We start from the raw sequence: 12466 nt of genomic DNA, 5'->3' as shown, positions 1-12466 counted from the left end.
CTCTTTAAACAGTGTTTTATCTTCTTCCAAAAATTATTTAGCAGCATCACCAGTATGCATAAACTCTCCAAGATAATGTAAACCAGATCCTGTCTCATCTTCTCATCTTGCTGTTATTTAAATATCTTCAGCCCTATCAGGCTCCTTTCATTTTTCCTGCCTCATACTGCCATCTTGTACATGGATGAAATGTATTTACACTTCAATAAACTGGAAAGTCACCCTTGCAAACACCAAGATTTTTATTGAGAGAGAGTGGAAGGGAACTGCTGGGAACACTGTGGGTAGATAGTTGTTCAGCATACCTACACCTTCATACACTCTGCATTAAGGAGTATTTAAGAAGCCTCTCAGAGGATCATCTTTTTTGTAACTTCCCAACTCTTCATTCTTCTGCACTCCTGGTTTCAATCAGTGTACTACTCTGAATGAACTGCTCCAAGACAATAATCTCATTAGCCATCCTTGGTCTTCTTTCAAATTCAAAATTTGGAATTAGCCAAGTTCACCTTCTTGCCTTATTTCTTTTCACATTCATCTAGTGACCGATGTGTATTTGAAGTATCAAAAATGTTCTGTCCTATGCACACCAAATTTAAAACTACTTCAGTTTAAAAGTCTAGAAGATTTAGGTATTAGAAGAATTCTTTATAGTGGGGATGGTGAGGCACTGGAGCTGGCTGCCCAGAGATGCTGCGGCCGCCCCATCCCTGGAAGTGCTCATGGCCAGTTTGGATGGGCTCTGAGAAACCTGGTCTAGTGGAAGGCRTTCCTCCACTCATTGCTCATGGCAAGGGAGTTGGAACTAGGTGATCTCTCAGATTCCTTCCAAACTGCTGGATCTTGAACCGTTGGACTTGATGAACTTAAAGGTCTGTTCTTACCTAAACATTGCTAYGATTCTATGGCTTTTGTGTCTACTACTTGCCAGCTGAGGCACACTCTCAAGACGAGAGGTTCAGCAACCAYGGCTGTGCACACGCAGCAGTGCAGAGAATATTCTCTCAGGCACTGCACACTGCACCTGAGCTCTGAGGTGCCTTTGCAATTCTATGTGTGGGTGCTGTGCCATACACCCAGAACCACAGTGCTGTTGTGTTTATGTAAACAGGCTCCACTGACAGCCTCCTGCTGGCTGTGTATTGGCATCTATTGTAACTTCCACATGCTGGTAGTTGAGAGGCCACAAAACTTCAGTGTGGGCTACAATTCACAGATTTTCTACTGACTGCAGAAGCAACGCTATTTGAGACAGATCCTGAATGCAAATGATTTTTTAGCAGAGAAAGTAATAGGTAATTTGCTAGACTGGGATCATTCTTCCCCCTCTTGAACAGATAATGGCTTGGAGAGAAATGTTTGCATTTGATGAATGCCTTTAGTGCTGCTGTTTATTGTTCTACGCCAGGAATGCCAGATGACATGGGTGCCAAGCACCTCCACTGCTATCACAAATGAGGCCAAGAAGTGTCTCACAGGCACTCCTGTTTCTACTCAGCATATTAAATGCAGAAAAGATTAAAGATCTTCTTCCAAAATCACAGAATCAGAGAATCAGTCAGATTGGAAGGGACAGCAGTGAGTCAAGTGGACGTCCTAGAGCACAGGGCACACAACTGTATCCAGACGGTACTTGAGTATGTCCAGTGAGACTCCATAACCTCCTATGCATCAGTTTCTGTCCTTTGCCTCTTGTCCTGTTGCTGGGCTCCACTGAGCAGAGCCTGGGCTATCGTCTTGACACCCTTCAGATACTCACAGACATTGATGTGGTCCCATCTCAGTCATCTTCTCTCCAGGCTGAACAGACCCATCTCTCCTCAAAAGAGAGATGCTCCAGTCCCCTTCTTGCCCTCTTCTGGACCTGCCGTGGGAACTTCACACCTCTCATATGCTGAGGAGCTCAGAACTGGACACAGCACTGCAGCTGCACCTCACCAAGGCTGAGTAGAGGGGCAGAATGACCTCCCTCGACCTGCTGGCAGTGTTCTTCCGAATGCAACCCAGGACACCACTGCTCTCTCCCACAAGGGCACAATGCTGGTTCAATCCCTTGAGCGTTTACTATTTGGGCTCCTTCACCCACATGTGGCACGCTCCTGGGCACACGGCCTGGCCGATGGCCAAGGCTGGGTACCCGGGCCCCTCTCAGGTACTGCAGCTCCCGTCCAGASAGCCTGACCCAGGGAGGGCACACGGCTCCCCGCCGCCCATGAGGAAAGTGTACCACGACCCCCGCACCCACACCCGCCCCAAACCCAGCCAGGGGGCCGGGCCCGCCCTGGCAGCCCCCACAGCCGAGCACCGCCGGCACCGCCCATCATCAGGGCCCGCGGCGCCGGTCCGGGCGGGTCACCGCTCCTGTCGGCTTCTCCACCATGGTGCCTTTCCCCCGGGATTGCTGTGCGCTCCCCAGGATGCATGACCGCCCCCCGGGACGGGTGGCCTTTTCCCGCAATGGGTCACCGCTCCCCGGGACGAGTGGCCTTTTCCCGCGATGGGTCACCGCTCCCCGGGATGAATGACCCCTCCCTCCCCGGCAGGGCTGACCGCTCCCCAGCACGGCAGCCGCTGCCCAGAGCCCCTCCGCCCCGGCGCAGGAGGAGCCGCCCCTCCCGGCGCAGGCGCCGCAGCGCTGTCCGGCGCCATGGCCCGCGGGGCGCTGCTCGGCGCCGTGGCGTGTCTGTGCTTCCTGGCCCCGGCGGCCGAGGCCTTCAAGAGGAGGGGACCCAGCGTGACAGCCAAGGTGACTCTCGCCCGCGGCCGGGCCGGCGTCTCCGCTGGCCGGGAGGCCTCGGGATGGGTCGGGCGGGRCCCCGCGGCCGTGCGGGGTGCCGGGGGAGCCGAGCCGGCCGCCCTCTGCCCTGCCCCCTTCCACAGCCGGTCCGCGCCGCATCCCTGGCACTGAGGGCTTGGGGCGGGCTTGGGCCCACGCTAGGACTCCACCGTTTTGTAAGGTGTTGTGGTTTTGTTTGTTTATTTGGCTAGTTGATTTTTAACCCCTTTGGGCATGCCGCCTTTCTATGGGCGCTGGCACACGGCAGACTTAGGGCCAGCAAAACTTTCCTCTGGCTTCCAGAAGTGGAAACTTTTGGAATTCCTCACCCCTCCAGYGCTGCTGCGGCCTCTGCTGCTGTCGTGGCGTTTCGGGGTTGCTGATGCTGCCAGGCCGCCCCGAGCAGGGGTGTTTAACTGCGCTGGAGCTTTTCTGTGCCATGGGTTTCTTTCACTCGCCCCTRCCCTCTTTGCTGAAACTCCTGCAGCCGGTCCAACAGAATTGATCAAGGGAGTGGACCATCTCTCTTACCTGAAAATGGGGGCCCTGCTGAGCCTGCAGAAGGGATAATTGAGAACGTCATCAATGTCCATGAGTGTCTGAAAGGGAAGGTGTCTGGCTCTTTTGGTGTTGCCAGGCGGATCCACCTGAATATGGGGAAGAMCTTCCTTACCGTGCAGGTTACCAAGCACTGGAACAGATTGCTTGAGAGGTTGGGGAGTCTTTCTCACAGGAGATATTCAAGAACTATCTGGGCACAAACCTGTGCCATGTACTCTGGGATGGCCTTGCCTGAGCAGGGAGATTGGACCAGATAACCTGCTGTGTCCTTTTCCAACCTGACCCATTCTGTCATTGTGTGAAGCTCTTGGTATGGAGAGCTGTCCCTTTTTTGCCCCCTTGTTTCCTGCTGCTTTGTAATGCCTGCCCGCAGTGGAGGAATGGTGCACGAGGTGCCTGTGAGGCACAGCCARCGGAGCCACGGGCTGGATCCTTTAGGGCTCGGTGCAGCAGGGCTCCTTGGCAGGCACGGTGGGCTGGGCTGTGGCCATGCAGATGTCACTGCCCAGGAGATGGGCTTGTGGGCTGTGCTGCCTGCTGGCAGGATGGGGATGCAACTCATTACTGCAGCATCTCTTTCCAAAAGTGTTATCTTGGTGCAGCAGGTGCGATGTTTAGTCCCACTTTGGATGAAGCAAGACATTTGGTGTTTCAGTGACCAAATGTCTCTTCACCTGCAGTTAAGGGACTGCAGCCATGCTGGCAAACACACCTACACTCATGAAAGCATGACAGGGAAGGGCAGGCGCAGAGCTGGTTCCTCTAGAATGGCTTCAGCATCCTTTGCCACGGCCTGTTCCTTTGTTTCTTAGCTTCATTGCCACTGTTGTCTGCAACTCCTTACAGTTTCATTGCCAAGGACTTCTAGGCCCCAGATTTGATTTTTTGGGGTGGGTAAATTTGACTTCCAAACAATCTTATTATATTCCCATTTAATTATGCCTRATGTACTTTCCTTCTTCATTCCTTCTGCCTGGAATATAATTTTATGCCCTTTTCTGATTGTTGTGGTACATAAAGAATTGCAGTGGCAATTTTTCCTGGGCAGTGGTAATTTCACAAAACTCATCAAATTACACCAATTTTCCCTCTTCCAATTTAAGTAGTTTTTTTGTAATCTTTCTTTATATAAAAGCTGCTTTCTCTTCCAATTTAAGTMGTTTTTTGTAATCTTTCTTCATATAAAAACCATCTGTTTTGCCCGTTTTTCTATATTTTTTTAGGTTGGTTTTCTCATTCTGTGATAGAGAAGCCAGAATTACATGCAACAGTTGGGGTGTGAACTTACAGTACAGATGTAATTATGGTGTAATTATGCCCATGTCTTTTCTGTATGCATTTTAATTATTTCTAGTATTTGTTTTTCTTCTCTGACCTTCAAAAGCCCAAAGCCACTGAGCTGCTCAGGATGACTCCAGATGTATTTTGGCCCCGTTGTTGTGGCTCTGCACCATATACAGTATTTTTACATTTATGAGTTTATGACATGACCTGGCCTCTCAGAATCATGAGATCTTCCTTTCACAGTCAGCTTTTGTTTTCCAGAATAATTGAATGCTCTTGTCAATTTTTTCAATTAGATGTACACCATCTTTTGTAAATTATATATGAATATTTTTATGAGAACCAGCCACTCTTTCTGGTGCATTCTTTTTTCATTTCAGCCTTGAAATACTTAAATTCAAATTGTACATAAGATTAAATATTTATAAAAATATTAATAAGACTGACAATTTATAATATTTATTTTTCTTCAGTTCTTGTTGAAGAATTTGGCCAGATGTTTTTTGAGATTTAGAAATCGACCAGCTGTCGACCAGCTCACTAATGTGTACATGCGTATTGAATTTCCAGAGAAATTGAGGAAATACACTCACACGAACAAGGCGTTTCTATGCAGGAATAGTGTCTAGGGCTACCAAATATTTCCATACTTGATTTTGTGGCCAAAAATATTCACAGACACATTTTTAGAAGTACTGGGTTTGCTTCTTAAGCGAGCAGCAATGCCACGTATGAAGCCTTGTGGCTGGACTAGGCTTACAGCATGTGATGGACTTGTCTCTGTGTGCTCTGTCAAAGCGTTCCTRCTCTCTGGGGTAATTGTTTGATAGCCTTGGTCACTAACATATGCTTATATATTTCAGGCAGTCCTATTAGAACAACATTTCCAGACAAAATAGACAGTGGGTTTAGAAAATGTACCCCTTACATAGATAATCCTGGCGGCACAATTCAGAGAGGTTTGTTTATAGAACTGTTAAAAAGTTAGTGAAAGTGTGCTGTTAATACTTWGGGAGCCACACATCTAAGAAGCATGTTATTCACTGCCAAGTGCCAAGGAAATGAATGAGGTGTATCAAAAGGAATTTTATTTCCTTTATAGTGCTTTTATAGCRTTAGCCAAAAGTTCAACAGTCAAAACCACATGGAAGATCAAGAAACGGTAGAAATGTTTAGTAGGAGAGCGTGAAAGAGGCATTCACATTGGAGAGACTGGTCATTTATTATCATTATTGGACTAATTTCTTAGCATTACAGACAAGTAATACTTGATTGAGTGCCACAAGGAACAGCAAATACCRCATCATAGGAATACACGTTGCTGTTTCCTAGAAGTTGTAATAGCCTTTATGTAACTTTTTCAGAACTTCAAAATGCCTCATTTCCTGACAGCTGTTCCTATTTTCAGTAATTATTGGAACATTTTTGCACGTTTAAATATGCATTCATAGATTCTGAACTATATTAAAATGCCTTATAACTCATTTGCCTTTTTGAAGTTGCTTTTCCGCAACATATACGTTGAAGCTTTTAGGCAATCAGCTGAATAATCTGGCCCAGATTATTATTTCTCTGTTGGGTTTGAATTCGTATTTAGGAAGGCAACTGCTTGCTTGAGCCATGGGATTTTCTTCTCACTCCTTGTCAATTCCATGGAATTTAGGCTTTTGTCTATACATACAAATGCCTAGAACAGTGAAGATTATGTGTGGATAGCAAACTATCGTTTGTGAGGACTGTCAGTACTATAGTTGTTATTTTTGCCCCCATGGGAATAGCATCCTTGTTCTTCCTTAGTTTCATATTTCATCTATTCCATTCAGCTTTAAAGATACATGTCTGGGAAAAATCTTCTTGAGCACTGTCTTCAAACTTGAAATACAGCAGTCCACAGAGCCCTTAAAAACAACAAAATCAACACATATAGTCACCAGTTCTCAAACAGTTTTCTGCATAACATGATTATGATGGCTTTGAAGKATTTCTCTCAAACAGCACCCTTAGGAATTACAGGATACTATTAAAACAGACCAGCCAGAAGTAATTTCTTACCACCTTACTCTTTGAAAAGCTTGGCCGTTTGTTGTGCTCATGTCTATATCACTTTTGTTCCCTTCACAAAAATATTCAGGTGTTCTTTGATGTGAAGATTGGAGACAAAGATGTTGGCAGAATTGTAATTGGATTGTTTGGAAAAGTTGTCCCAAAGACTGTGGAGAACTTCATTGCATTGGCAACTGGAGAAGTACGTTTGCAGCTTTCTTCTACCGTGTACGCAAGTTTGGCTTGGGAAGGCAATGTTTGTTCAATGCCGTTTCAGTTGTGAACTGTTGATCTTCATTCATTGGAACCTGTGCAAATGTGCCATCCCCAAGGCTGTGCACTAATGTGTGTCTCCTTAGATCACAAGACGTAATTATGAGATGCTGGATATTACCACATCCATCTGTCTCTGCCTTGCAGATCTAGCATGTGGAGTTACTGTGGTCAGATACCAGTCAGATAAGGACAGTGGCCTTGATCACCTGAATAATACTTTCTTTGTGGCAGTGCAGTCCAGCTGTGTTAACCTGCAGCTCAGTTTAGTGTGTTTCTTGACAGTATTATATCCCTTGGTGGTATTTTCTGTAAAGTCTAGCCATTCACAGCTTCAGTATTTCCATATGGTTGTATATAGAGCTGGATGTTATATTCATTTAAAGAATTATTTCATTTTCTTAGAGAGGATATGGATACAAAGGAAGTAAATTTCATCGTGTGATCAAAGACTTCATSATTCAAGGAGGAGACTTTACAGCTGGAGATGGATCAGGAGGTAACATGCATAGTATCTTCCAGGTTCCCTTTTCTTCGTTCAAATGTCTGCTGAAAATTTGGGCAAAACAGCATATTCCTTCATTGTTTCTGCTCACATAAATGAAAAAAAAAAAACCAACCCAAACCAGCCCACATTTGTTTTAGAGCATCTGTTACTTTTCCAAGAATCTTGTWGCCTAAGCTGCAGCTATTTGGATTATCTGATTTATAAGTATGTGTAGCTCTTCCTTTGTCCTCAGTCTTTGCAGACAGCTCTTTTCTGTCTGTGATTTGTTCCCATTCAAGAAGCATGGCTTTGCATGCTGGGCTGGAGCCATGTGACCAGCTGAGCTGCTCCTACAACTTACCGTCTCCAAAAGATGGATGTCTCCACGCTTCCCCTGCTCTGGCTTTGACAGCACACCTTTCCTGAGGCACTCACTGATTGCATGTAGAGGTGAATCTGTTCAAGTCATCCGGCAGAAGTCTAATCTGTGATGAAACAGTGAAAGCACATAGAGGGAAGGCAGGTAGAGAAGGAAGGGGCTGTGCTCTGTGCCTTCAGCTCAGCCCGTTCTGGGGAACCTCTGAAATGTGCTKTGAGAGGGAATTTCGTAACAGGAGAGACAAAGAAATTAGAAGATGAGGGTCATGCCCACTCCCCTTTTTTTCTTCTACTAAAACTTGCTGGTGCTGAGTCTTGGCTGTATCACTTCTCCCTCCTGAGCCTCCAGAAGAACAATTCAGTCCATTCAGGTGGGCAGTCCCAGTGCAGCATCTCTTGCACTGCAATCACTCTGGCTGCRTATTTCTTCTCTTCCTTTAAACACACATTCTTCATGTGCTACAATTTGAACTGTCTGCATGAATTGTGAGTGGTATAGAAAGGAAAATCCTGCTGGGATAGAATGGAAAACACACATTCCTTCTCCTAGCAGCGAACAATGGGCAAGACCATGATTCTGAAGACACAGTTTTAGCATTAAAGGTAGGCAGCATTTATTTGCCTGCTGATGTTTATTGTGATCGCTCCTGGTGGTGTTGGGAGCATTGTGCTTTGCACTGCACAAGTAAAGAATGAGACAGACAGCCATCTCTTTTCAGGGTAATGGTGGTTAAAACATCACTGATGTGTTTTCYCTCTGAACTATTTTAGAAACATCAAAATCTTCATGTTGTGGTTGTGCAAATCCACACCATGTAGTTTAGTCTAACTTCCATTTGGTCTTAATATGTTTCTAAACATGTCTGAAGCAATTTCTTAGTACGAGGGAAAGGTTTAAATACTGAAATTGYCACAAAATTTGGCAGCCTTATTGTTAGTGGCTGTAAGTGTGTAATTTGCCAAACAGGATGAAGTGTTGTTCAGTGGCATCTGTAGACCAGACTTTCTAAGGTACAGCTTGCTTAAAATCAAAGGATGAAGCATCATCAGCTTTAACTATTATCTCCTTATATGTGGTGGTTTGGCTTACCTTTACACAYAAAAAATTGTTTTAGTTATGGAACCGCTGATGATTTAACAGTGATGTTCTTCAAACTATGTTCATTCAAGCAATACATCTTCACGTCCTGAATTCATGCTTTGTTTTTCCCATTTTTGAACAAAAAAGGGGCTTTTTAAAAAAAAAAAAAAAAARTTGCTTTCTTACTCTCTGTCATAGGAAGAAGCATCTATGGAGAAAGGTTTCCAGATGAGAACTTCAAGCTCAAACACTATGGAATTGGCTGGGTTAGCATGGCTAATTCTGGCCCAGACACCAATGGATCTCAATTCTTCATCAGTGTGACAAAGCCTTCCTGGTTAGATGGAAAACACGTAGTATTTGGCAAAGTCCTTGATGGAATGGTAAGTTTAAAGTAGTGGTTGATCTGGACAAATTGTGCCATATTATATTCTTGTTACCATGGTTCAGAAACAGTTGAATGTTCCTGTAACATGTACATGGTAGAAAATGGTTGTGAAGAGCTCCATCTGGACGATTTAGAACTGAAATAGCAGAAATAGAAACCTGTACCATGCTTTTGGCTTTCACAGCCCTTATTTCAGACTGCTAGCCATTGAAATCAACACTGACACCTTCGCAGATTACAAATGGCAGAAGTTCAGCTCCTCCTGTCACTAACGCTGTTGGCCATGAAATCTGTTTTTACAGGCTAAAACCAAATAGCATGCTAGTTATGGGTAATGCTTTCAGTGTTAGGATTTCTAGAAGCATGTGAATATAAAGCATGGAAACACATACTGATGAAAGGCCAAATAGAATTTTATGCTGAAAAATTATATTTTCAAGTGATTATATTTTATTAGTTTGGTTTTCTTTACAAATTGTTCCTTATTCATCRGTGTTTTGAAATTAATGGGGAAAACATGAGCTGCTGGATGGACCAGTTCTTTGAGAAGTTAGAAAACCTCATGAGAACACTTGCTCCTCACTCCCACATTCATAAAGAATTCCATTTTCATGATCTACAATAGCTGGAAATTTTTGAGAAGATACTTAGACTTAAGTTTCAGCTTAGTCAGGTTAATGGACAAATATCCAAAACCAAGTAGTCAATATACCTTACTRAACTTTGTCCTTTAAAAATATTGGTGGCATAGTACCACATTGAAAATCTGTATGTGTGTGTTATATATGCTAAAGGTAAAAGCAGTAACTRCATTTCTGGAAGCACAGTTATGCTGTACAATTAGAAAAATAATAATGCTTATCTTCTCTGATCTCTGGATTCATTCCTGCTCACAGGCCACAGATAGMATCCTGTATGTGCTAGGTAATTCAGCTGAATGTATATTTTCAGTTGCCCCTTCGTAATATTTTTGTTGGTTGAAAGGTTTTCTAGGAGGGCAAACAGCCGGCCATGTCCTCTTGTCAACTGTGTGAGTTACAGAGTGGCATAATTGCTAATGCAGAAAAAAAAGATGTGGGAAGTCGACAGGGTAAAGGTCTTTGTTCAAGTGCTGGTTAATAAGCAGTGATGTTAGGCGCATTTCGTTGTTTCTGCGGCATCAGTCTTCAGCCACTGGAATTTATTTGGCTAAACTGAACCTTTCTGTTTGTTGGTTTCTTTTGTTTAACAGTCGGTGGTTCACTCGATAGAGCTCCAGCAGACAGATGAACATGACCGGCCCCTTCAAGACTGTGTGATTGTGAACAGTGGCAAAATAGCTGTAAAGGAACCATTTGTGGTTGAAGTTGGTGACTGGTGAGACCAACAATCAGAATGAAAAGTAAAACTTAATCACTTTTCTTTAATGCCCGTTTTTGACTGATCTCAACTATCCATCGAGTGAGTTTTCTCAAAACATGAGGCTGTATTTAAGCAATACTTACCATTTGCCAAGTACATAAAAGATACGACTATTTCTATAACAACTTGATGGAGCTGTCACTCCTTGAAATTCAAGACATAGCCCATAAAATTCTAGGTCTTGCAGAAAAATCTTTAATGAAAAATTATAGCAATAATTCAATTTTTTCAAAGTTTAAAATACAGTCATTTTGTTCTCTTTGGAAATGTTAGCAATATTTGTTTTTGTCTTACCAACTGAAAATATTTACTGTAACAGTACCAGCATTTAAAAAAAATTTAAAAAAAATACAGAAGAGTTTTGAATTAATAAACTTCGATTTCAAATAAATACTTGAGAGCATTTTTTACTCCACACCCCCTTCCCAAACTCATCTTTTCACCTCAGCTGATTCTGCAAAATATGCAGGGGGTTCTGCTTTTCAGGAAATAAGGTTGTAAGGCTAGAACAGAGATGGTAAATTTTTCTAATCTTAATGTGTCAGATAAAGTCCCTGCTGTCTTTCAAGGAACTGCAGCATTCAGATCCATCCTCTGATGAAGAATGAGTAACTTACTCTGTCTATTATTAGGATAATCAGTTAGAAACTGATTTACATAAAAGAGTCCTTTTACAGCATGGTGAGTTTTGTAACACCTAACAGTGTTATTTATTGTAAAGCTCAAATGCTTTAAAGAAAAAAAAAAAAAAACAACTTTGCTGTAAGTTTGAGAACTTAAAGTTCATTATTTTTGTGATGCTTTGTAAGTAACTCTTAAGCTGACAACTGGTTGCTTTGAGAGGTCAGTGTAAGGACACTTGTGTTAAGGTCTTACAGTGTGCCACAGGGCAGAGATGTGGGTTTTTTCCTTGTGAGTTGACAGTGTTTTATGACTCAGAATGGAAGAGCCAATGCCAAGATCTGATGAAGGACTCATCCTGCGGTACAGCAGGCAGCACACTACTCCTCTTTGTTGTGACTAGCTTCCTGAAGGGTCCTGAAGCCCATGAGGTATCCATAGTTGAAGAGATTCAGGCTGCCACAGCAGAGAACTTTACCAGCATTCCACTTATAAGGAAACGGAAAAGCTGGAGGTAGGGATTTTTCCCCCAGGTTCKCCTGACATGTCAGTCATAGTTACAGGATGGTCCTGCTGATTCTTCATCCATAGTACTGAGGCCTGTTGTGGGTTAAGATTTTCCCCTTTTTGTTCCCTTTCTTTGGGATATTTTTCTTTCCCATTTGTTGCTGGGATACATTAATTGCCAGGTCATCCTCTTGATGGCTGGGTGATTAACGAAGACAATGATACCTATGCCCCACCTTAACGGTCTTGCCAAGCGCTCGGAGAGTGTTTTTGTGTGGTGGGGGGCGTGATTTCACTTACTTGGCTGCTTYGCTGAGAGAAGGAAGTCTGCCCGCTGGCTGCTCCGGAGAAAGCTGGCCTTCCCTTTTTCTGCGGAGACCAGCATCTCKRYTCATTGAGTTCCTGCTTGCTGCACAGTGGTTTTCTCTCCTGTGCCTTGCCGGGAACCTCTGCGATTCCAGCTTCAGGGGTGAGCTCTGCTCCATCCCGTCTCGCAGCTGCGGGACTGTGCTTGTCTCTTTGCCGTCCTGGGTTTCTTGCTGTCCAGAGGAGCGCCGAGATCGGCGTTGCCGCTGTGTGTTTTGYAGAGAAACTTTTCTCCATCCACCTCTGCCATTTTGTGTCCATCACTGGGCCGCGGGAGATCTGAGCCAGCCGGGACCCGCG

General features: G+C 44.0%; 1 protein-coding gene across 1 annotated transcript; it reads left to right on the top strand.

The window, feature by feature from the left end:
• Positions 1 to 2506: 2506 nt before the first annotated feature.
• Positions 2507 to 11046, top strand: PPIC (peptidylprolyl isomerase C). Its single transcript, XM_057367755.1, has 5 exons — positions 2507 to 2746; positions 6753 to 6866; positions 7343 to 7436; positions 9082 to 9266; positions 10503 to 11046. The coding sequence occupies exons 1-5, from the start codon at positions 2522 to 2524 to the stop codon at positions 10629 to 10631; spliced, it is 747 nt and encodes a 248-aa protein (XP_057223738.1). The 5' UTR covers positions 2507 to 2521; the 3' UTR covers positions 10632 to 11046.
• Positions 11047 to 12466: the final 1420 nt, after the last annotated feature.

Source organism: Malurus melanocephalus, unplaced genomic scaffold (genome assembly GCF_030028575.1).
Source record: "Malurus melanocephalus ecotype Western Australia unplaced genomic scaffold, MMel_1.1 scaffold_84, whole genome shotgun sequence".
Classification (NCBI taxonomy): Eukaryota; Metazoa; Chordata; class Aves; order Passeriformes; family Maluridae; genus Malurus; species Malurus melanocephalus.
Note: the sequence above shows the minus strand (reverse complement) of the source record. Positions and strands in the feature narration are given on the sequence as shown.